This window comes from Rhinatrema bivittatum, chromosome 6, assembly GCF_901001135.1.
Source record: "Rhinatrema bivittatum chromosome 6, aRhiBiv1.1, whole genome shotgun sequence".
Taxonomy (NCBI): domain Eukaryota; kingdom Metazoa; phylum Chordata; class Amphibia; order Gymnophiona; family Rhinatrematidae; genus Rhinatrema; species Rhinatrema bivittatum.
Window position 1 is genome coordinate 263842949 of NC_042620.1, and position 25151 is coordinate 263868099.

Sequence of the window (25151 nt, forward strand, 5' to 3'; positions counted from 1 at the left end):
AGAAGGAACATTCCGACCCATCCTGGACCTCAAGGCCATCAACAGTTACCTGAAGGTACCACACTTCCACATGGAAACCCTACGCTCTGTTATAATGGTGGTACAACCGGGAGAATTCTTAACCTCCCTGGACCTATCCGAAGCCTTCCTTCACATCCCGGTCCATAAGGACCACCAGCACTTCCTGCACTTTGCGATACTGGGTCATCCATTCCCAATTCCGGGTGCTACCCTTCGGACTAGCTACTGCTCCCAGAACCTTCACCAAAATTATGGTGGTAGTGGCGGCAGCACTGAGGAAAGGAGTCATGGTACAGCTTTATTTGGACGATTGGCTGATCAGGGCAAAGTCTCCGGAGGAGAGTCTCCACGCGACCACCAGAGTCAAGAATCTACTACAGGAACTCGGGTGGGTCGTGAACACAACCAAGAGCTGCTTACAGCCCTCCCAGTCACTAGAATACCTGGGAGGGCGGTTCGATACCAAACAGAACAAGGTCTGCCTCCCCCCCCCCCCCCCCCCCCCTCCAAAGACAAGGAAACTGGGTCAACTGCAAAACTGTTGACCTCAGTTTGCCCCAAGGTATGGGACTACCTTCAAGACCTCTGCCTCATGACATCAACTCTGGAAGTTATTCCGTGGGCAAGGGCCCATATGCGACTGCTACAATGTTCCCTTGTGTCTCGATGGAACCCAGCATCCGGGAACTACTCAATTCGCCTCCAGCTACCGACAGAGGTTCGGGACCAGCTTCAGTGGTGGCTACAGGAAGACCGCCTAAGCAGAGGAGTAAACATATCCCCACTGAACCGGATCTTGCTCACCATGGACGCGAGCCTGCGAGGGTGGGGAGCCCACTGTCAGGAACTGACGGCCCAGGAACAATGGAACAAGGAAGAGATGGGATGGAACATAAACTGCCTGGAAGCTCAAGCGGTCAGACTAGCCTGCCTACGACTCAGCCACAGTCTGAGGCCAGTCAGTCAGTCATGTCGGAAAACTCGAAAACCGTGGCCTACATCAACTGCCAGGGAGGAACCAAGAGCCTACGGTTCCTCCCTCTAGAGAGAGACCCCTTCGTGGCGTGGGCGGAAACAAATCTGCAAGGGATTTCGGCCTCCCACATCGTGGGAAAAGACAATGTCTCAGTGGACTACCGCAGCAGGGAGAGCATAGATCTGGGGGAATGATCACTGGCGGACATGGCCTTCCAGCTGATAGGAAATCAATGGGGTCCCCTCGTCATGGACCTACTGGCAACTCGTCTCAATGCCCAAGTCCCCAGGTTCTTCAGCCGCAGACGAGACCCATAATCTCAGGTGATCAACGCTCTCGTCCAGAATTGGCCAGAGGAAGAACACCTGTATGCCTTCCCACCCTAGCCACTACTGGGCAGGATAATCAAGATAGAGCACCACAGGGGGATAGTTCTACTAGTCACCCCAGACTGGCCAAGAAGACCATGGTAAGTGGACATGCGAAGACTACTGGCGGGGAATCCTCTGCGACTACCACCACCACACAGAGACCTTCTTCAGCAGGGACTAATCTACCACAAAGACCCAGCTCTATTCTCTCTTACGGTATGGCCCTTGAGAGGACTAGCCTAAAGAAGCATGGCTACTCAAAAGCCGTGATTGACACCCTGCTCCAGGCACGCAAGTTCTCCACATCTGTCTTACATACGGATCTGGAGAGTATTCGAAGCCAGGTATGAAGACCGCGGTCTCCTTCCAAAGACAACCAAGATTCCCACAATCCTGGAATTCCTCCAGGACAGCCTGAAGAAGGGGTTGTCTCTCAACTCCCTCAAGATCCAAGTTGCAGCACTGGCCTGCTTCAGGTCCGACGTGGACGGTATCAGTCAACTCATGCTGATGTCTCGCTTCCTGAAAGGAGTTAAGCAACTTCGCCCACCCCTAAAATGGCCAGTGCCTCTATGGAACCTCAACCTAGTACTAGACTTCCTACCAGGGGATTCCTTCAGACCAACACGTGGTCTCTCTACGTCTCCTGACCTGACCTTAAAGACAGCATTTTTGGTCGCAATATGCTCAGCTCGGCACATCTCCGAACTTCAAGCACTATCCTGTCAGGAACCTTACCTCAGGTTCATCCTGGGCACCATACAGTTGCGTACAGTTCCATATGCATAGTGTAAGTTTCTGAAGAGAATTGAACTCATGACCCTTGGTTTACGAGACCAGTGCTCTAACCACTGAGCTCCTGAACCTGATATGAACCAAACCATATCCTTACCATCTCCAGATGAGCACAAGGATTCGGAAGACTCCCGCTTCCTTCACCTCCTGAATGTTGGCAGAATCCTAGTCCGATACTGAAAATATTCGAACCCTTGCGCAAAACAGATCACCTGTTTTTCACTGCGGGAAGAAACAAGGGGAAGCGGCATCGCGGGGGACCATAGCCTGCTGGATCAAAGAAGTAATCAAGGCAGCATACATAGAGGCAGGAAAACTATTACTTCTACAGGTCAAGGCACATTCTACAAGGGCCCAGGCACTCTCCTGGGCTGAAACCAAGCTGCTTTCGCCAGCTAAGATCTGTCTGGCAGCGACATGGTCCTCCATATACACCTTCTCCGGGTTCTACCGCCTGGATGTTCAGGCCAGGGAGGATACAGCTTTCACAAGGGCAGTACTAAGTGGGCCACGGGCAGCCTCCTACCCTGTAGGGGAGTAGCTTTTATACATCCCATTGGTCCTGAGTCAATCTGGCTACGCTAGGAAATGGAGAAATTACTTGCCTGATAATTTTGTTTTCCTTAGTGTAGACAGATGGACTCAGCATCCCGCCCATGGGTGTTCCAGAAATAGAGAACATCTGATAACAAATCTCGAGACTATGCAAATACGGGTAAGCCACGGCCTACCCCTAGTTCAAGACACCCGCAGTTGTCTGGTGTCGGCGTTTATTGTTTGAGTGCACTGGCGGTCCAGTTTAAAAAAAAAAAAAAAAAAAAAATATATATATATATATATATATATATATATATATAATCAGTTGAACCAGTTCAAGGTTAATAAAGTGTAATCAAGTATTTATTAAGCAACATATATCCACACTGGCTTTTCGAAGAGAATACTGAAGAGCTAAGCTTGCTGCACAGGTATATGTAGGGTGACGTCAGCTTTGAAATCTGACTCAGTCTCCCATCTGCTATCAGGAGAGCACAATACCCATTGGTCCTGTGTCCATCTTTCTACACTAAGGAAAACGAAATTATCAGGTAAGTAATTTCTCAATTACCTCTCCCTCTGGCAAAAATAAATGCGGTGAATACAATAATACCAAATTCTGGGTTATTTTGATGAAATTAGGGTATTGAGTTTTGGTGCTGGAATTGATGCCCCATTGACATTTTGCTTATGAGACAATCCATTTCAACTTTAAAACACTCTCTTTTCAGGAATCAATTCTCTTAAATCTGAGAGTGTGCATTGGCTAGAGAGAAATAAACTACCATTATCTCATGCCTGCTTAAATTCATGCAAACACTGATGCTCCTTAATGGTGATGAAGCAAAGGTAAAAAAGGAGATCAAATATTCTGTGATATTGTAGGGAAAATGGGCAGTCTATTTGGGCTTTACAGTTCTTTATGTACTGTCTGTAACATAAATACAGTGGAATGCCATGGATTTCCAGCCCTAAGACTTGGTCTAGTTTAAATGTTTGCTAGCCTTCTATCCTGCCTCTTGTAACCCCTTGATTACATTTTTCTCTTGTTCTGTTTTTGCCTTAGATTTCCTCTCACCTTGGACTAGTGCTGGTCCTGACAAAGCATGGCTTCCTCTTTCTCTCAGACATTGAGACGGCACAGCTGGTCCAGAGTGTCCAAGTGACAAAGGACATTGTCTTTGCTACTGTGCCTGCCTCCAGGGAGCAAGGCATTGTGGGAGTGTGCAGGAATGGGAAAGTAAGTGAACAAATTTATGCCATACATCTGACTTCTTGGCATCCCAGAGCTGAAAAGACTGGAGTAATAACCTAAAAAGTCAGATTTCCTAGCATGTAGCCAGATGAACTCAGGACCAATGGGTTATGTGCTCCCCTGCTAGCAGATGGAGACGGAGTCAGGTTTCAAAGCTGACGTCGCCCTAGAAGCACAAGCGACACTCTGTGCTGCCTGCCATATTAGGGCTGCACAGTCTGACCTCCTGTGTTAGCACTGTGAGGAGGTCCAGGGAGGGCTGGACTCCAGAATGTCTCCAAGCCTGGTCCCTCTCAGTCGGAGGACGGGTCAGCCATGACCTTATCTGGTAGTACCCCAGATTTGAACAATCACTGGACTGCTCCCTCCTTGGGAGAGGGCAGTTCGGCGGTGCCTAACCCAGTTCCTCCTGGCCTAGGCTTGGACCCAGCGACCTTCTCTTGGGTGGGATTCTTTCAGCACCTTCACGCCTTTGTTCAGGCGCAGTCAGCTACTGAGCCCCAGCTGGGAAGGCGTTGTCCTCCCAGCCCTATTAGCATGCCTCGCCTTACCAAGGGTATCCCTGACAGGGACCCAGACAACACAGATGATGAAGGGGATGCAGGCTCATTGGAGGACAGGGAAATCCCTTCAGGCTTGGAACCATACCAAACTATGTTAGTTTTTCCACAGAGATGAATTGCGAGCACTGGTTTCCCAGACCCTGAAGACGCTGGGTGTTCCCGGCACGGACCCTATGTCTGAGCCAAAGAAGAACCCCCATCCTGGTGTCTCTATGGAAAACCTCTTGCTATTTCATGATGCTGGAAGCCATCCAGGAATTAACTGGCCTAGAATGGGACGCTCTGGAAGCCAGCTTTAAAGAGGCCGGGCATTTGAGGCCCTGTACCCTTTGGACCCAGAGGCCAAAGAACGCCTGCATTTCCCGAAAGTGGACGCCTTGGTCTACGCCGTTCCGAAGCAAACAGCTATCCCAGTAGACGGAGTGGCCTTGAAGGATGTGCATGATAGGCAGCTGGAGTCCATCCTTAAGCAAGCCTCTGACACAACAGCAATGACTATGCAGATTGCTTCCTGTTGTGCCCTGGTGGCTCGCTTGTGTCTGCTTCTGTCTCGAGGCAGATAGCTCAGGGGCACATTCCAGAGAGGTGATGAAGCCCAATGCAACATTCCTAGCGGATGCGAGCTCTGACATAGTGTGTACCTCTGCCAGAGGGGTAGCCTTAGTGGTGGCAGCCAGAAGGCAACTATGGCTACGAAATTGGTCAGCGGACGCGACCTCTAAGGCAAACTTCAGAAAAATGCCCTTTACGGGATCCGTCCTATTTGGAAGAAAACTGGTAAAGTTGGCCAGTAAATGGGGTGACTCTTCAGTGCCACGGCTACTGGAAGATAAGAAAAAAAGGTTGCAGTGCCCCTTGCCTATGAAGGGTCTGACCAAGGGCTCCCAGCATTTTCAGCCCTTCAGAAACTCGCCATTTCAGACATCTCTGCTTTCGGGGAGGTCTCAGTCCTTTCAGAGCAGTCAATCAAACAGAGGAACTGGTTCGGGCTCAGGTTTGGCTGACCCATCCACGGGACGAGGAGATAGGGGGCCAACTATCTCTCTTCTATCTGCGGTGGGTCGCGATCACGTATGACAAATAGGTACTTGACATCATACGAGAAGGATATGCTCTGGAATTTCGCAGCATCCCTTGGGACATGTTCAGGATGTCTCCTTATAACTCCCAGCACAAGAAACCTTCCAGTGGAATCTGTTAAGGCTCCTCCAGTTTGAAGGCTATAACTCCCAGTAACTGTACCCCAGGAAAATACAGGATGTTCCATCTATTTCATCGTACTAAGAAGGAGGGGTTCCTGTTGCCCCATTCTGGACCTCAAGAGTGTCAATCATCTGCGGATAATTCACTTCCGTGTGGAAACTCTTCGCTCAGTCATAATGGCCTTACAATCGGGAGAGGGCTGAACCTCCCTGGACCTTTCAGAGGCCTACCTTCATATTCCAATCTGCCAGGACCACCAGCATTTCCTATGCTTTGTAGTACTGGGCCACAATTACCAGTTCCGGGCGTGCCCTTCGGCCTGGCAACCGTCCCCAGAACATTCTCCAAAATTATGGTGGCAGTGGCTCTCAGGAAAGAAGGGATCCTGGTGCACCTTTTGGCTGATTCAGGCGAAGTCTTTGGGTGAGAGCCTCCAGGTGACCAGCAGGGTCATGTCCCTGCTTCAGGAACTTGGCTGGCTTGTGAACATGGACAAGAGCAGCCTCAAGCCGTCACAGTCCTTAGAGTACCTGGGAGTCCGGTTTGACACAAAGCAGGACAGTGTCGCTTCCCCCCCCCCCCCCCCCACCAAGGATAAGGAAGCTGATGGGCCAACTGCGCCCGTTGACAACCACAATGTACCCTAAGGTGTGGAGCTATCTCCAGGTCCTCAGCCTGATGGCGTCAACCCTAGAGGTAGTTCTGTGGACGAGGGCACACATGCAGCCACTCCAACACTCCTTGCTGTCACGTTGGAACTCAGTGTCTCAAGACTACTTGATTTGCCTCCACCTACCGATAGAAGTATGTTCTCGGCTACAGGAAGTTCACCTAAGAGTGTAAGCCTGTCCACACTGAACTGGCTAATCATCATGACTGAAGGGTAGGGAGCTCACTGTCAGGAATTGACAACCCAGGGGCGATGGACCAGGGAAGAGGTGAGCTAGAAGATAAACCACCTGGAAGCCCAAGCTGTCGGATCAGCATGCCTACAATTCAGCCACAGACTCCAGGGCCAGACAGTTGTTGTGATGTTGGACAACGCAATGGTAGCCTACATTAACCACCAGGGAGGAACCAAGCTTTCCCTTAATTCACTTGATCCATCCGGCTTTAGACCTCCTCCACTAAAAGTCATGCTCGCAGTTCTCCTCCACTTTTCAGAAGACTAGTCCATGTTAGGTACCCTATGTACAAGACACTTTCAGTTTTTTAGGCTCCCCAGATAAAAGACTCTTTTTTTTTTTCAGTTTTAGGTACCCTAGGTACAGACACTTTATCTCTTTACCCTCCGGCTCTCGGAAAGAGCCCTTCATTTATTTGCCCGGTTATCCCAGTTAATGTATCCCTTGTTGTGATGTAATGCATTCTTACATGCCAGTTCACGTTCTAATGTAAACCGAAGTGATGTGTAATTTTTTACATGAATATCGGTATATAAAAATGCTAAATAAATAAAAACCACTAAGTGTCTCTGGAAATATTCCTCCTTATGGAATGGGCGGAGTTAAATCTACAAGAGATCTCGACCTCCCACATCGCGGGAAAAGACAACGTCAGAGCAGACTTTCTCAGCAGGGAGTATCTGGATCCAGGAGAATGGGTGGTGTTGACCAGAGTCTTCCAGCTCCTGGTAGATCACTAGGGCTGCCCATTCATCAACCTACTGGCCACATCCTACAATGTGAAGGTTCCCCCGATTTCTTCAGTTGCAGAAGAGATCCGCACTCCCAAGGGATCAATGACCTGGCCAGAGGAGGACTTACTGTACGCCTTCCCTCCATGGCCTCTGCTGGGCAAGATCATTCATAAGTGCCATAGAGGATTAGTCCTTCTGGTGGCCCTGAATTGGCCCAAATGCCTGTGGTACACAGACATGTGGAGGCTTCTGGAGAACTCTCTATACCTCCCTCCGCACAGGGACCTTCTCCAACAAGGTCCGATTTTAACAAGGCTCCAACTCTCTGTTTTCTCTTACGGTCTGGCCCTTGAGTCACCTGATGAAGCGTAGATATTCAGCAGCAGTAATTGCCACCTTGCTCCACATGCGGAAGTTGTCAACATCCTTGGCGTACATGCAGATCTGGAGAATATTTGAGGCCTAGTGTGAGGAACACAGGCTCTCTTCTCAGTCTATCAAGATCCCCATGATTTTGGAATTCTTACAGGATGGCCTGAACAAAGGACTGTCCCTCAACTCCTTTAAGGGTCCAGGCGGTGGCTTTCTTCTGTTTCAGAGGCGAACGGAGCCCACCTGTCGACACATCCAGACTTGGCCCATTTCCTAAAAGGCATTAAACACTTCTGACCACCCTTAAAGTGGCCGGTCCGCCTATGGAACCTCAGTCTAGTACTGAACTTCTTAGCAGTGCCTTCCTTTTGGCCGCTGTGCATTCTCTCTACGCCGGTTAACGCTGAAGACTGTATTCTTGGTGGCGATTATGCTCGGCTCGTCGCATCTCTGAACTGCAGGCGCTGTTATGTCGGGAGCTGTTCCTCCGGTTGACTCCAGGAACATTGCAGCTTCGCACCATCCCTTCCTTCTTGCCAAAGGTAGTCTTGGAGTTTCACCTGAACCAATCCATTTCCTTACCGTCCCTAGAGAGACGCAAGGACTCAAGACTACCACCTCCTACGCCACTTAAACATCAGTAGGCTGCTAGTACGATATCTAGAACATACAGAACTGATGCGCAAGGCAGACTGCTTGTTTGTTCTTAACGGTGGAAGGAAACAAGACGAAGCAGCTTTGCGAGCTACCATAGCTCACTGGATCAAGGAAGTGATCACGGGATCTTTATGTAGAGGCAGGGAAGCCTTTACCCCTTCAGATTAAAGCTCATTTCACTAGGGCCCAGGCAGTATCCTGGGCAGAAGCCAAGCTACTGTCTCCCATCAACATCTGCTGAGTAGCAACATGGTCTTCCTTGCATGCCTTCTCCAGGTTCTATCGCCTAGACATTCAAGCCCGAGAAGATGCAGCCTTTGCCCTATTCGGGAGTAGCTTTTGTATATTCCATTGGTCCTGAGTCCATCTGGCTACATGCTAGGAAATGGAGAAATTACTTATTTGATCTTGTTTTCCCTAGTGTAGACAGATGGACTTTGCATCCTGCCCATGAACAGGGCCAAGGAATCGCACAGGAATCTCTACCCCAAAGAGGTTATGGGTAAGCCATCACCCTATTCCTAGATCTGGGCATCTATAATATTGCTGGGATTCAGTGCTTTTGTTTGAGTACAGTTACAGTCACAGTTTTTAATCAAGTTTTAAAATTGTATTCAAGTTCTTCAGTAATATGTTCATAATGGCTTTTGAAGAGAATACTGAATGGCTGAGGTCACTGCCGGGGTATATAGAGGGTGACGTCAGCTTTGAAGCCTGACTCAATCTCTATCTGCTAGCAGGGGAGCACATAACCCATTGGTCCTGAGTCCACCTGTCTACACTAAGGAAAACAAAATTATCAGGTAACTTCTCCAATGTGCCTTTTCTCCTGATAAAGGTGTGTCCTTCTTCTTCTTTTTTTTTTTTTTAAGGATCATTTATTAAAACAAAACTATTCTGCTATTTCTTAGCAATCGTAACCCAATACAGATCATATTGACAAACATACATAGCCAGACAACCAAAATAAAATAACACACCCTCCCACATATTGAATTGGCACTCATTCATTTTAGCCTTTAACCCTTCTTATTGTATCTCTAGCTTCTCATAATGGTCAGTATCGGCAGCCCAGTACAGATGAATGAGTTATGCTCACTGACCAGCAAATGAAGACACATCAATAGATTTGCTGATCGTCTTTTAGCCACTTATGCTGACCTTGGCCTGCCAGTATTATCTGTAACAACCTAACTCTAAAAATGTAGTAAACACCAAAGGGCTTCCTATGAGAGATAAATATTTAAACTACAAAGTTCAGCATATATATATACTAGAATAAGGCAAGAAACTCTTAAGTCCCAAGACACCCACTAGCGCCTTACTCCAAATATATAAATCTGACCTGAAAGTAAGATATGGTTTGGCAGAAAAGACTGGGCGGGTTCTGGACTGGTTTATCTGGACTCGAGTAAAGGAAATTATCAGGTAAGAATAAACTTCTCCTTCCTTTTCATCCATGCAGCCAAGTCCAGATGAGTGGATGTACCCAAGCTGCTCCTGAACAGGGCAGGATTCTGCCAAACCTGCTCACAGTATTTCTATAGCAAGTGCAGCCGCTTCCTTGGCTTGCACATCCAAATGACCATGTTTGAAAAAGAATGTAGGGGAAGGCCATGTGCTGCCTTGCAGATCTCCTGCTGCCTTGCAGATCTCCTAAGGAGAAACAGACCTCTTTTCTGCCCAAGAAGCTGCCTGACCTATTCAGGCAAGGTCTTCCCCCTTATCTACATAAGCTGCCAAAATAACCTGTTTAATGCAACACGCTACTATAGTTTTTATTACTGCCTAACTTTTTTATGCACACAAACATTCAAAACCAGGATCAGACTTCTGAAATCCTTTGCTTTCAAGTATTTCAGAAGAACTCTCTGAACATCCAAAGAATGTAGAATAGAGTATCCTGGCCCTTCAAGATGCCTGCTAAAGGAGGACCATATGAATCTTGACCATATCAAGTGTAAATACAAGAGAGGCTCCCTTCAGGACAAGGCCTGCAGTGCTGAAATCCATCTGGCCAAATAATCTGCCAACAGAAAAGCTACCTTCAAGGCTGGAAACCTCCAGGGAAATCTTCCTAAGAGGTTCAAAGGGGGAATGTGCTAAGAAAGATGAAATCAAATCTCGAGAGATTACAGGATCCCTTACAGGACATCTAATGTGCTGAACTCCTCTTTTAAAAAAAACCAAACCCCCCCCCCCCCCAAAACTCTAGGAAACATCTGGATGAGCAGGCAAGGATTTCTCCTGTAATATGCAAGACAGGTACCTTTTTAAAAACTCCTTAGATGCCCAGGCTACAGCGGAAGCCTCCAGAGGAGAAGGAACTAGCCCTGGACCTTTATTGGCTGCTACACTAGCTCAACATAAGGGGGAGGCTCCATCGCCTTCATGCTCCTAAGATGGCTGCCAGACCCTGACAGTGATCATCTCTCTGGGAATAGAAGCCTCATCTGGTCCCACTGAGGGAGACCTCCCTGGAGCATCTATTATTGCTGCAATTCATTCCCCCCTCCCAACTGTTCCAGACAGATGCAATGGGGGTCTTTTCTGTATTTCCTCTGTACAGCTGCTTAATGCCCCACTTAGCTCCTTAGCACAGCGCTGTCCTCTAAAAAAAAAACAAAACAAACAAACAAAAAAAAAACCCACAGCAAGGATAATTAGTAAATATTGAGGCATTTGCCCTACGAAAAGCCCTCAATCTGTCCTGTACCTTTTGGCAAGCCCACTCTGGTGCCCAGTTATTTATTTCCAGGTACTTCAAAGCTTATTATTCAGTCCTGTAGGTAGTTCCCTGTCCCCAGTGGACTCGCAATCTGTTTGTACCTGAGGCAATGAGGGTGAAATAACTTGCCCAAGGTCACAAGGAGTAGCAGTGGGATTTGAACCCTGGTTGCAGCCCACTACTCTAACCACTAAGTGGCTACTCCACTCCAGCTTTCCCCATTTTTTTACTTTTATTACTCAAGTGTGTTCAGCTCATCTTTTTAAAAAAAAAAGAGGTGTATTCAAGCTAGGGGGACGCAAACCTAACCTCTAACTCAATCCAGCAAGAGCTAGAAGTCCCCTGGCTCTGGCACTGCTCAATTGAAGGAGGAAGAACACATCTCTCACTGTAGGAGCTTCCTAAATTTTGGATAAAACTAGACTGAGGACTAATTTTTGAGGAGCTTCCTAACAAGACTCCTCCAAGTCTATCCAGGCATCAGTCCACAGCATGGGATGCTTGCCTACTATTTGCTGGAGACAGAGAATATTGGCAGGCTGAGGTCAGCATGGATGCCTATAAGGAGTGACATCGTAAACCTGTTCTGTCTCCATTTGTTAGTCAGTGAGTATAACCCACTCATCTGGACTGGCCTGTATGTATGAAGAGGAGACAAATTGCCAAAAATCTAGTGCATCCACAATACTTTTTTTTTTTTTTTTTTTAACTCTGCCCAACCAGTTTTTATGATGATCCATTAAAGTCCTGTAAAACTGTAAGACTCTTAAATAGTTGCTGCAAATTCTGCAAGTTCAACTGCCTTGGACCCTAGTGATCAACATATTAAACATCATGCTAATGCATCAAAGATCAGTTTGTAGAATGAACAAATCCTTGTTCATTGGATGAAGTCTTCTTGCTGCCTATAGCAAAACAATCAAGATGGTAATGTATTACGTGATACGTTGTGAAATCAGATATTTCGCCTACTGCCCATACACATTTTTATAAGGCAAAATGTGGTGGGTTTTGTTTGGTTTTTTTTTTGTTGTTGTTGACCAGGCAACTTCCTGCTCCAATGGCACTTCTAGGTCAATTGGAGCCAGCTTGTACTGGCATATGATGCAATAAGCTTTCATTTATAATTGTGTGGGGTTTTTCCCCACTCGAATCCTCTTCCCCCCCCCCCCCCCCCCCTTTCTAGTCCAGCCATGGTGGCCATAGATCACAGCCCCTTCCAGAACCTGGTACATAAGATTAAGGCTTCAATTACTAAGCATTCCCCCCCCCCCCCTAGTAAATTGGGTCATTAATTTGTCTTGTTGGCATAATGTGATGTCTGGAATTCCATGTTTCCTGGGAGATGATCTCCTTAACAGTAAAACAGTTCTTCCCCATTTGCTTGGGAAGCATTTTGAAAAAGGTATGTTAGGTAAATTGTCTAAAAATAAATAAGGATGTTTGATAATTGCTGGCTTTCAGCAGAAGAAATGTGACATTTCCTAGTGTGTAGCAGATGGACTCAGGATCAATGGGTATAGTGTGCTCCTGATAGCAGTTGGAGACAGTCAGATTTCAATCTGACGTCAGCACTACATATACCGTGCAGGAAGCTCTGCTCTTCAGTATTTCTCAGTCTCCATAGCAGTTTGGGACTCTACGCACGCTTGCACAGCGTTAGAAAATCCAAACCCAAAGAAGAAAGAAAATTCCAAAATCTTACCTCTGCAAGACTAGCCCCGCTCTCCTGTGGTGATACCTAAGGGTCCCTCCCCCAGTCGAGAATTCCTGAGGTGATTTCCAAGATCCCTCGGAGGTAAGCTTCTGTCTGGCAGCCGGTTCCCGGTGTGGACTTAGTCCCCAGGGTTCAATATAGACCCAGGAACCTTTTCCTGGGTGGAGTTCTTTAAAGGTCTACAAACATTCGTCCAGGCACCACCGGTGACACAGTCACAGACTCCACTAGAGGACCCAAACCTCCCAGGCCCTTCTCGGCCTCCCAGAGACATGCCTCCCCCAGACAAAAGCCTAACCTTAGGGACACTGACACCTCGGAGGAAGACAAAGACTCCCTGGAGGAAGGGGAAATCCCACCAGGAACGGAACCATACCAAGCCATTATGCGTTTTTTCTCCAAAGATGAGCTACCAGACCTCGTGTCCCTGAGCCTGAAGGAGCTGGCCATCCTAGGCACAAGCGCCACAGTGGAACCAAAGACAAACCCTCTTCTGGTCTGGCTCAGTCAGGCCTCGTGCCATTTCCCATTGCTGCAAGCCGTACCTGGAATGGAACACTCTGGAGGCCAGTTTCAAGAAGCCCTATATCCACTGGAACCCTCAGCCAAAGAACTCTTGGCGTTTCCCCAAAGTGGACGCCATGGTCTGTGCTGTCACAAAGTGCACTACCATTCCAGTTGAAGTAGGAGCAGCACTCGAGGATGCCCAAGACAGACGTCAGGAATCCATCCTTAAACAGTCATTTGATGCAGCAGCTATGCCACTACAGATCGCTGTTTGCTGTGCCGTGGTGACACGCACATGCTTATCAATGGCCAGGAACACCACCACGCCCATTGAAACATTAGAACCAGCAATGTCCTTCCTCATGGATGCAACTTCCGACCTGGTGCGCACTTCAGCCAGGGGCATCTCATCCATTGTGGCAGCCAGAAGGTAACTCTGGCTCCGAAGCTGGTCAGCCGATGCGACTTCCAAAACAAAACTCACGAGAATGCCGTTTAAAGGAACCCTCCTGTTCAGAAGCGAACTGGAGAAGTTGGCCAACAAATGGGGCGAATCCCCAGTACCTCGGCTACCGGAGGACAAGATCAAGAGAAGCCAATGCCCCTCTCTCCGAACATCCAGGGGCAGAGGATCACAGCGTTTCAGACTGTACAAGAATACATACCAAGCACCTCGCCCCGCAGGCAGGGGCCAGTCCATTCGAAACAAACACAAGAGGGGAGCCGGCTCAGGTCCAGGCCCCAGCCGCACCCCACAATGAGAATCAACAGACCCATCCACAGGAAGAAGCCATAAGGGGCAGGCTTGCCCTATTCTACCAAAGATGGGTCGAGATAATGTTGGACAAGTGGGTCCTAACCATCATTCGAGAGGGATATGTTCTGGACTTCCACAGCATCCCTCCAGACAAATTGTGAAATCTCCTTGCCATTGCGCCTTCAAGAGGACGGCAGTGGAAACCACATTAACCAAATTGCTCGCTTTAATGGCTATAACACCGGTGCCCACGCACCAACGAAATACTGGACACTATTCCATCTATTTTATCATCCCCAAGAAAGAGGGAACGTACCAGCCCATCCTGGACCTCGTCTGTCCATCTCTACCTTGAGGGTACCACACTTCAGTATGGAAACCCTACACTTGGTCATAAGGGCAGTACAGTCGCGAGAATTCCTGATCTCCCTGCACCTGTCAGAAGACTGACTATCTGCACATCACGAACATCAGTGCTTCCTACGCTTCACGATCCTGGACCATCACTTCCAGTTCAGAGCGCTACCCTTCGGGCTAGCTACAGCCTCTAGGACGTTCACCAAAATCATGGTCGTAATGGCGGTGACATTGAGGAAAGAATGAATCCTTGTTCACCAATATCTGGACGATTGGCTGATCAGGGCAAAATCTCCAGAGGAAAGTAATCAGGCGACCACCAGAGTCAAGATTCTCCTGGAGAACCTCGGATGGGTTGTCAATGCAACCAAGAGCTGGCTGTAGCCCTCCCAATCTCTGGAATACCTGGGAGTCCGGTTCGACACCCCACAGGACAAGGTCATTCTTCCCCCTACAAGGCGAAGGAAATTGATGGACCAGTTGAAAAAACTGTTGAATGGTACTCGCCCCATGGTATGGGGACTACCTCCAAGTCCTCTGACTCATGAGATCATCCCTAGAAGTCGTACCATGAGCAAGGGCCCACATGCGACCACAACAACGTTCCCTACTGTCACAATGGAACCAGATGCCCCAGGACTACACTGTCCGCCTCCAGTTACTGGCAGAGGTACGGATCCAGCTCCTATGGTGGCTACAAGAAGACCACCTGAGCAAGGGCATAAGGCTATCCACACTGATTTGGGTGTTGCTCACCACGGATGCGAGCCTATGAGGGTGGCGAGCCCACTGTCAGGAACTGACGATCCAGGGACAAGGAAGAGTCTGGATGGAACCTCAACCGTCTGGAAGCCCTGGCAGTCAGACTAGCCTGCCTACAATTCAGTCATAGACTCCAGGGTGAATCTGTCAGTCATGTCTTACAACGCCACAACAGTGGCCTACATCAATCGACAGTGAGGAACCAGAATCCAACAGGTGTCCCTGGAAATAGACCCCTAATAGCGTGGGCGGAAGCAAACTTACAAGGGATCTCAGCCGCCCACATCACGGGAAACGACAACATCGCTGCACATTAACTCAGCAGGGAAAGTCTCTAGACCCAGGGGAGTGGAGGCTGTCAACCACAACCTTCCAGTTAATAATAGACTGCTGGAGAACTCCAGCCATGGATCTTTTGGCAACCTGGTCCAACACCCAAGTCCCCAAGTTCTTCAGCTGCAGACAACCACAATCCCAGGGGATAGACGCCCTCGTCCAGACCTGGCCACAGGAAGACCTGCTGTTCACCTTTCCTCCATGACTACTACTGGGCGGGATCATCCGCAAAGTAGAACACCACAGGGGGCTACTACTTCTAGTGGCCCCGGACTGGCCAAGAAAGCCATGGTACGCAGACATGCGAAGACCTCTGGAGGGGAACCTTCTGTGTCTACCTCCACACAGGGACCCGCTCCAGCAAGGACCGATCCTCCACGAAGACCCAACTCTATTCTCGCTTATGGTCTGGGCATTGAGAGGACTCGCCTGAAGAAGAGCGGATACTCGGGGGCAGTGATTGACACCTTCCTCAGAGCACACAAGTTTTTCACATCTTTAACTTACATACGAATATGGAGAATATTCGAAGCCTGGTGGGAAGACTGCAATATCCTTCCGCGGCCGGTCAAAATTCCCATGATCCTGGAATTTCTGCAGGATGGTTTGAAGAAGGGGTTGTCTCTCAACCCCATCAAGGTTCAACTGACTGCGCTGGCCTGCTTCAGAGCCAAAGTGGATGGCATCAGTCTATGTTCCCATCCAGACGTCTCCCACTTCCTGAGAGGGGTCAAGCAAATCCGACCACCAATAAAGTGGCCGGTACCCCTATGGAATCTCAATCTAGTACTAGACTTCCTAGCGGGAGCTTCTTTTAGACCTTCACGCGGGCTGGCCCTACAGCTCTTGACCTTGAAGAATGCATTCCTAGTGGCAATATGTTCAGCCAGTCGAATCTCTGAACTTCAAGCACTATCCTGTCTGGAACCATTCCTCAAATTCACACCGGGATCCATACAGCTAGGCACTGTCCCATCCTTCCTTCCAAAGGTGGTTTCTCATTTCCACCTAAACCAAACCCTCTCGCTGCCATCTCCAGACGAGCATAAAGACTCAGAAGGCTCACGCCTCCTTCACCATCTTAACGTGTGCAGGCTCTTAGTCCGATACCTGGAAAGATTGGAATCCATACGAAAGACGGACCACCTATTTGTCCTTCACAACAGGAAGAAACAAGGGGAAGCGGCCTCGCGGGCAACCATAGCCTGCTGGATCAAAGAAGTAAATCAAGGCGGCCTACGTAGAGCCAGGCAAGCCTCCACCCCTACAAGTCAAGGCCCATTCCACCAGAGCCCAGGCAGTGTCCTGGGCAGAAACAAAGATCTGTAGGGCAGCGACATGGTCCTCCATTCACACCTTTTTCGAGGTTCTACTGCCTGGATGTTCAGGCTCGGGAAGACACAGCATTTGCAAGGGCAGTACTAAGTGGGCCACGGGCAGCCTCCCACCCGGTTCAGGAGTAGCTTTTGTACATCCCATTGGTCCTGAGTCCATCTGCTACATGCTAGGAAATGGAGAAATTACTTACCTGATCATTTCATTTTTCCTTAGTGTAGACAGATGGACTCAGTATCCCGCCCACTGCTGCCTCAGAATCCGGAAACCTCGGGTGACAATCCCCGAGAGCAAGACCAGCACGAGTAAGCCACGCTTTACCTCTAGTTAGGACACCCATAGTTACCTGGTGTCGGCATTTCTCAGTTGAGTGCACTGGCGGTCTCCAGCTAAAATTCACGTCAACCAGTTCAAGTTAATCAAGTTATTCAAACACACACATACCCACAATTGCTTTTCGAGGAGAATACGGAAGAGCAGAGATTCCTGCAGGGGTACATGTAGTGCTGACGTCAGATTGAAATCTGACTCAGTCTCCAACTGCTAGCAGGAGCACACTATACCCATTGGTTCTGAGTCCATCTGTCTACACTAAGGAAAACAAACTTGTCAGGTAAGTAATTTCTCTAGTACTGCTGAAAATCTCACCCAAAATTGGGGGGGAGTGCAAATATTTAAAACACAATATGTAAATTGCCAAGTCATGGTTTTGTTTTCATGAAAAACATTTCTTGTAGAGAGGGAATAGTGGATACTCATGACATGTGTTAATTACGTTTTTTTGTTTCCCTCCCTGCTCTTTCCCAGGTGTTATCCATTTCTGTATGTGAGAAAATGCTCTACCAGTTCCTTGTGTGCCGTACAATGAGTCTATATGTTACCCAGCGGCTGCTACAAGTAGTATGGAAACCCAGCTACAAAGTGACCAGTGTCTAAAATGGCACCGCTTCACCCTCTTTCACAGGGGCTATACAGTTTGTCTTCTGAGGATACTGGCAGAGAAGAGTCAAGATGGTGCTGAGAAATTTTTTTGAGCACAAGTGCCATGAAATGATGAGCTGCTGAATGCCAGATATCAATAGAATTTTGGTTACATTCAGTTGGAAGAGATTTCATCTCATGTGCCAATGGAACAGAGTTTAGGTGCCACTGTGGAAGAAGGGAATGGAGGTTCGTTGCATCACCTACCTAATGCATTTTTTTTTTTTTAATTTAACTATCAAATCACTGACCACACAAGACTTCAAACAGCAGTCATTTGAGGGTGATGCTGTCACATAGCCACTAGATCACAAAGTGCCGTGTTACTGAAATGCATATGTAATTACATGGAGGCTACAAGGCCTACATTTTTAAACTGGATGATCAATGCTTGTAATGGAGTGCCAATTATGTAGCACATGCCATGATTTTGGAATGTGAAACACAAAGGGAGAAAATGAAGATGTAAAAGATTTTAAATATACTTTTTGATTTCTGTGTAAAAAATTAAATACAAAGACTTGCAGTGGGAGGCAGTGCATGGTTCTTTATACAGGATGGGGGGAGCTTATTCCTATCTTTACAGAAATGGGGGAGCTACTTCGGGAGTGGGGAAAGATATGCTAATCACCTTATTTTCAGGTGCTATGCAAGGATGATAGCTGGAGCTTATCAGAAACTAATTACTACCATGGAATTCTGACTTCTTAGTTTAATAAGAAATTACATTTTAGAACTGCAAGGGTTTTATAATGCTGCAGATACTAACAGCAGCTAAAGCAAACTCAACCTGCTTTGTTTTTTGGAGCCTATGTAGTGTACTGACCAATTTGGATTCAGACCACAACCGGGGGGGGGGGGGGGGGGGACTACTTTTTTTTTAATACTGAAGAAAAATGATGTAACAGATAAGGAAAGGGACATACAGTGCAATTTTTTTTACATATATCTTTGTATACAATTCAGTGTCTCAGCTGGAATAAAATGTATGACTGACTTACCCTTTTTTCATCATTAAAAAAAAAAAAGATTTGCCTATTGACTAATAAGGCAGCAAGTTAGGGTTGGCATATCTACTCTAACTGCTGCTTGATTTCCTGCTCAGTTTTTTTTCATATTCAAACTGCTTATGTAATTCTCTTTGCAGAAAGTATTCATGTAGATGCTTGTGTTTAGAACATTGTTTTGGAATTTGTAACACTTAACCCAGTCCATGTTTGCCTAACTGGCATGATCAGTGTCACAGAGAAGTGAAACCAGAAATTAAATGTCTTTTTAAAACAATGCCATTCATTTATGGTATGGAATCTCATTAGAAACCATTTTATAACACTCTAGGCTCTGTAAATCATGAACAGTGGGAAGAAGGTCTAAACCAAATAGCAGACCTTGTGTATTCTTGCTGTGATGTCTATACCTGCATAAAGTAAATAGTTATCCTGTACATATAGTAGGTGTACTCTGTTCTGGCTGCACATTTGCACTTTGGAAAGCTCTGTCACCGCAGTCTTGCTTTCCTTGGCACTTTCTCTTCACATGTGGGGCCTCAGGCCTGTCCATACCATCTCTCTCTCCTGCAGTGTCCCTGGAATCTCTCTCTGATCCCCTGGGCTGTATCCTGGCTGTTCTACAGTATGCTGGCTCCCCTGCCCCATTTAACTCATTGATGATCTCCTGCATTAGGTCCAGCCTACAAGGAAAGCAAAACACTAGCTGAAATGATGGCTGCATGTGTGTATAAGGGAAGCTTTCCTAGCTTGTAGCAGATGGACTCAGGACCAATGGGTATAGTGTGCTCCTGATAGAAGTTGGAGATTTCAATCTGACGTCACCACCAGTACATATACCCCTACAGGAAGCTCTGCTCTTCAGTATTTTCCATCTCCATAGCAGTTCGGGACTCTATACACGCTTGCACAGCGTTAGAGTATTCAAACCAAAGAAAATTCTAAACAAGAAGAAATCTTACCTCTACAGATAAGCCCCGCTCTCCTGCGCTGATATCTACGGGTCCCTCCCCCAGAGGTAGGTCTCGGTCTGGCAACCGGTTCCCGGTGAGGACTTAGCTCCCGGCAACGGGAGAGGCTAAGAGGCAGCGGGTGCAACACCGAGCGCAGCGGTGAAGGTACTTTCCCTCTTTCCTCGCAGCTGGAGACCGCCCGGAATGAAACCCGGGAAACACCAAGACAAGATAAGGTAGAAAACTTTCTAAAGGTCTCCGAGGCTTGGAAAGCCGCAGAGATTGTCAGTCGGCATCTGTGTTATCGAATTGATCAGCCCCATCCGGGCTAGACCCTGATCCAATACGAGGGTCCTCCCACGGTGAGACCTTCAGAGGTGGTTGCCATAATGCTCACGTGGTCGCCGGTGCCATTTCCCATTGATCGCCATCCTGTCCGCCTAACTGAGCTGTGCGCACAGAGACGAGCTGGGCGCACAACTTACTTGTGCGCACATCGGCGCGCACACAGCGATGCGCACGAGGGGGCTGGGCGCACAACCACACACTCAACGGGGCTGGCGCATAAGTTAAATCTGTGCGCACAGCGGGGCGTGCATCTTGTGAGCGCACATCTTTGGCGCACCCAGAGCGCATAACTAAGCCTCCCGGCGCATGCATTATACGGGGCTTTCTGCTACCCTACGCACACAAACCATGGCACCACCAGCCAAGAAGGTCAAAGCACAAGCCCTCTGCCCGGCCTGCCACATAAGAGCTGTGCAGCATGAAGATGCCATGGCCATGTGCCGACAGTGCGAGGAGGCTCTGGGAGAACCAAGTCAAGGGGAAATCCCTCCAGGATCAGAAACTTACTGAACCATGAGGTGTTTCTTCTCCAGAGAATGAGCTATCAGACCTCATGGCTCACAGCTTGAAGGAGCTCGCCATCCCGGGCACTGGTGCCATAGGGGAACCGAAGACGAACCCTCTCCTAGAGGAACTCAGTCAGGCCTCACGCCATTTCCCTCTGCTGCAAGTCGTACAACAGCTGATCGACCTGGAATGGGATGCCCCGGAGGCCGGTTTCAAAGGCGGACAGGCCCTAGAAGCCCTCTACCCACTGGAACCCTCAGCCAAAGATCTCCTGGCATTCCCCAAAGTGGACGCCCTGGTTTGTGTGCGTAGGGTAGCAGAAAGCCCCGTATAATGCATGCGCCGGGAGGCTTAGTTATGCGCTCTACCATCCCAGTTGAGTGAGGAGCGGCACTCAAGGATGCCCAAGACAGATGTCTGGAATCCATCCTTAAACAGTAATTCGACGTATCAGCTGTGTCACTACAGATTGCTGCCTGCTGTGCAGTGGTAACACGCGCCTGCTTATCCATGACCAGGAACGCCGCCATGCCTGTCAAAGCACTAGAACCAGCGGTATCCTTCCTCACAGCTGCACCTCTGACTTAGTACGCACCTCAGCCAGGGGCGTCTCATCTGTAGTGGCAGCCAGAAGGCAGCTCTGGCTCTGAAGTTGGTCAGTCGATGTGACTGCCAAGACTAAACTCACGAGAATGCCCTTTAAAAGAGCCCTCCTGTTCAGAAGTGAACTGGAGAAGTTAGCCGACAAATGGGGCGAATCCCCAGTACCTCGGCTACCGGAGGACAAGAACAAAAGAAGCCAACGCCCCTCTCCCTGATTACCTATGGGCAGAGGATCACAGGGTTTCAGACCCTACAAGAGTACATATCAAGCCACTCGCCCTGCAGGCAGCGGCCAGTCCTTTCGGAACAAACAACAAGAGGGGAGCTGGCACCCCCACAATGAGAATCAGCCGACCCATCTACAGGAAGAAGCCATAGGGGGCAGGCTTGCCCTATTCTACCAAAGATGGGTCACGATAACAGTGGAGAAGTGGGTCCTAACCATCATTTGAGAGGGGTACTATCTGGACTTCCACACCATCCCTCCGGACAAGTTCGTGAAATCTCCTTGCCATGCACCCTCCAAGAGGATGGCAGTGGAAACCACATTGGCCAAATTACTCATCCCAAAGGCCATAACGCCGGTGCCTATGCAACAACAAAATTCTGGGCACTATTCCATCTATTTTATCGTCCCCCAAGAAAGAGGGAACGTTCTGGCCCATTCTGGACCTCCAAGTCTGTCAACCGCTACCTGAGGGTACCACACTTCCGCATGGAATCCCTGCGCTCGGTCATAAGGGCGATTTCAGCCGGGAGAATTCCTTAAATCCTTGGACCTGTTAGAAGCATACCTGCACATCCCGGTCCATCACGAGCATCAGCGCTTCCTGCGCTTTGCGATCCTGGACCACCACCCGTTCCTAGCGCTACCCTTCGGACTCGCAACAGCCTCTCGGAAAAGGGTAAACAGTGGAGTGCCTCAGGGATCTGTACTTTGACCGGTGCTTTTCAATATATATATAAATGATCTGGAAAGGAAAATGACGAGTGAGGTTATCAAATTTGCGGATGATACAAAATTATTCAGAGTAGTTAAATCACAAGCGGATTGTGATACATTACAGGAGGACCTTGCAAGACTGGAAGATTGGGCATCCAAATGGCAGATGAAATTTAATGTGGACAAGTGCAAGGTGTTGCATGTAGGGAAAAATAACCCTTGCTGTAGTTACATGATGTTAGGTTCCATATTAGGAGCTACCACCCAGGAAAAAGATCTAGGCATCATAGTGGATAATACTTTAAAATAGTCAGCTCAGTGTGCTGCAGCAGTCAAAAAAGCAAATAGAATGTTAGGAATTATTAGGACGGGAATGGTTAATAGAACGGAAAATGTCATAATGCCTCTGTATCGCTCCATGGTGAGACTGCACCTTGAATACTGTGTACAATTCTGGTCGCCGCATCTCAAAAAAGATATAGTTGCGATGGAGAAGGTACAGAGAAGGGCAACCAAAATGATAAAGGGGATGGAACAGCTCCCCTATGAGGAAAGGCTGAAGAGGTTAGGGCTGTTCAGCTTGGAGAAGAGACGGCTGAGGGGGGATATGATAGAGGTCTTTAAGATCATGAGAGGTCTTGAACGAGTAGATGTGACTCGGTTATTTACACTTTCGAATAATAGAAGGACTAGGGGGCATTCCATGAAGTTAGCAAGTAACACATTTAAGACTAATCGGAGAAAATTCTTTTTCACTCAATGCACAATAAAGCTCTGGAATTTGTTGCCAGAGGAGGTGGTTAGTGCAGTTAGTGTAGCTGGGTTCAAAAAAGGTTTGGATAAGTTCTTGGAGGAGAAGTCCATTAATGGCTATTAATCAATTATACTTAGGGAATAGCCACTGCTATTAATTGCATCAGTAGCATGGGTTCTTCTTAGTGTTTGGGTAATTGCCAGGTTCTTGTGGCCTGGTTTTGGCCTCTGTTGGAAACAGGATGCTGGGCTTGATGGACCCTTGGTCTGACCCAGCATGGCAATTTCTTATGTTCTTATGTTCACCAAAATTATGGTGGTGGTAGTGGCGACACTGAGGAAAGAGGGAATCCTCATACACCCATCTCTGGACGATTGGCTGATCAGGGCAAAGTCTCGAGATAAAAGTCATCAGGTGACCACCAGAGTCCAAGGCTCTACTGGAGAACCTCGGGTGGGTTGTCAACACAAACAAGAGCTGCCTACAGCCCTCCCAATCCCTAGAATACCTGGGAGTGCAGGTCAATATCAGACAAGACAAGGTCATTCTTCCCCTATGAGGTGAAGAAAACTGATGAACCAATTGCGAAACCTGCTAACAAGTATTCGCCCCAAGATATGGGACTACCTCCAAGACCTCAGCCTCATGACATCAACCCTGGCAGTGGTCCCATGGGCAAGAACTCACATGCGACCGCTACAGCGCTCCCTACTGTCACTTTGGAACCCGATGTCCCAGGACTACTCCGTTCGCCTGCAACTCCCGGAGGAGATGCGGAACCAGCTCCAATGGTGGCTACAAGAAGACCATCTGAGCAAGGGAGTATGGCTATCCCCACCGATCTGGATCTTGCTCACCACGGACGTGAGCCTATGAGGGTGGGGAGCCCACTGCCAGGAACTGACGGCCCAGGGGCAATGGGACAAGGAAGAGTCGGGATGGAACATCAACAGATTAGAAGCCCAGACGGTCCGCCTAGCCTGCATGCTGTTCGGTCATAGACTCTGGGGCAAATCTGTCAGTCATGTCGGACAACGCCACAACAGTTGCCTACATCAGCTACAAGGGAGGAACCAGAAGCCAACAGGTGTCCCTGGAAATAGGTCCTCTAATGGCTTGGGAAGAAGCAAACCTACAAGGGATCTCAGCCGCCCACATTGCGGGAAAAGACATCACTGTGGACTACCTCAGCAGAGAAAGTCTAGACCCAGAAGAATGGAAGCTGTCGACCACGGCCTTCCAGTTGATAGTAAACTGCTGGGGAACCCCAGCCATGGATCTCCTGGCAACCCGGTCCAACGCCCAAGTTCCTAACTTCTTTAGTCGCAGACGAGAACCACAATCCCAAGGGATCGATGCCCTTGTCCAGACCTTGCCACAGGAAGACCTGCTGTACGCCCCCCCCCCCCGCCCGTGGCCACTACTGGGTGGGATCGTCCGCAAGATAGAGCACCACAGGGGACTAATACTTCTAGTGGTCCCTGACTGGCCAAGAAGGCCATGGTACACAGACATGCAAGAACCTGTGCGGGGAGCCCTCTCCCTCCACACAGGGATCTGCTCCAGCAAGGCCCGATCCTCCACGAAGACCCCACTTGATTCTCTTACGGTCTGGCCGTTGAGAGGACACGCCTGAAGAAGAGCGGATACTCTAGGGCGGTGATTGACACCTTGCTCCAAGCATGCAAGTTCTCCACATCACTGACCTACATACGAATATGGAGAATATTCGAAGCTTGGTGTGAAGACCGCAACATCCTTCTGTGAACAGTCAAAATTCCCACAATCCTGGACTTTCTGCAGGATGGATTACAGAAGGGGTTTTCTCTCAACTCCATCAAGGTTCAGGTGGCCGCTCTGGCCTGCTTCGGAGCCAAAGTGGAAGGCACCAGCCTAGCATCTCATCCGGACGTCTCCCGCTTCCTGGGAGGGGTCAAGCAGATTCGACCTCCCTAAAGTGGCTGGTACTCCTATGGAACCTCAATCTCGTACTAGACTTCCTAGCGGGAGCCTCCTTCAGACCTATCCGAGGTCTGCCTCTATGACTCCTAACCTTGAAGACTGCATTCCTAGTGGCAATATGTTTGGCCTGTCGCATCTCCGAACTTCAAGCACTATCCTGCAGAGAACTGTTCCTCAGGTTCACACCGGGATCCATACAATTATG

The 25151-nt window shown here is 48.5% G+C and overlaps 2 protein-coding genes across 3 annotated transcripts in view; one reads left to right on the forward strand and one right to left on the reverse strand.

The window, feature by feature from the left end:
- Positions 1–18966, forward strand: part of LOC115094243 (clathrin heavy chain 1-like) — a 53826-nt gene extending 34860 nt beyond the window's left edge. For both annotated transcript variants that reach the window (XM_029607081.1, XM_029607082.1), the window contains exons 8-9: positions 3767–3940; positions 17696–18966. In XM_029607081.1, coding sequence (XP_029462941.1) covers positions 3767–3940; positions 17696–17824 — 303 coding nt within the window. In that variant the 3' untranslated portion in view covers positions 17825–18966. The remainder of the gene's footprint in view (positions 1–3766; positions 3941–17695) is intronic.
- Positions 18967–19149: 183 nt separating this feature from the next.
- The window catches only part of LOC115094242 (inactive serine/threonine-protein kinase TEX14-like), a 285279-nt gene continuing 279277 nt past the window's right edge, over positions 19150–25151 (reverse strand). The window contains exon 18 of the mRNA XM_029607078.1: positions 19150–19559. Within this exon, the coding sequence (XP_029462938.1) occupies positions 19304–19559 (256 nt within the window). The 3' untranslated portion in view covers positions 19150–19303. The remainder of the gene's footprint in view (positions 19560–25151) is intronic.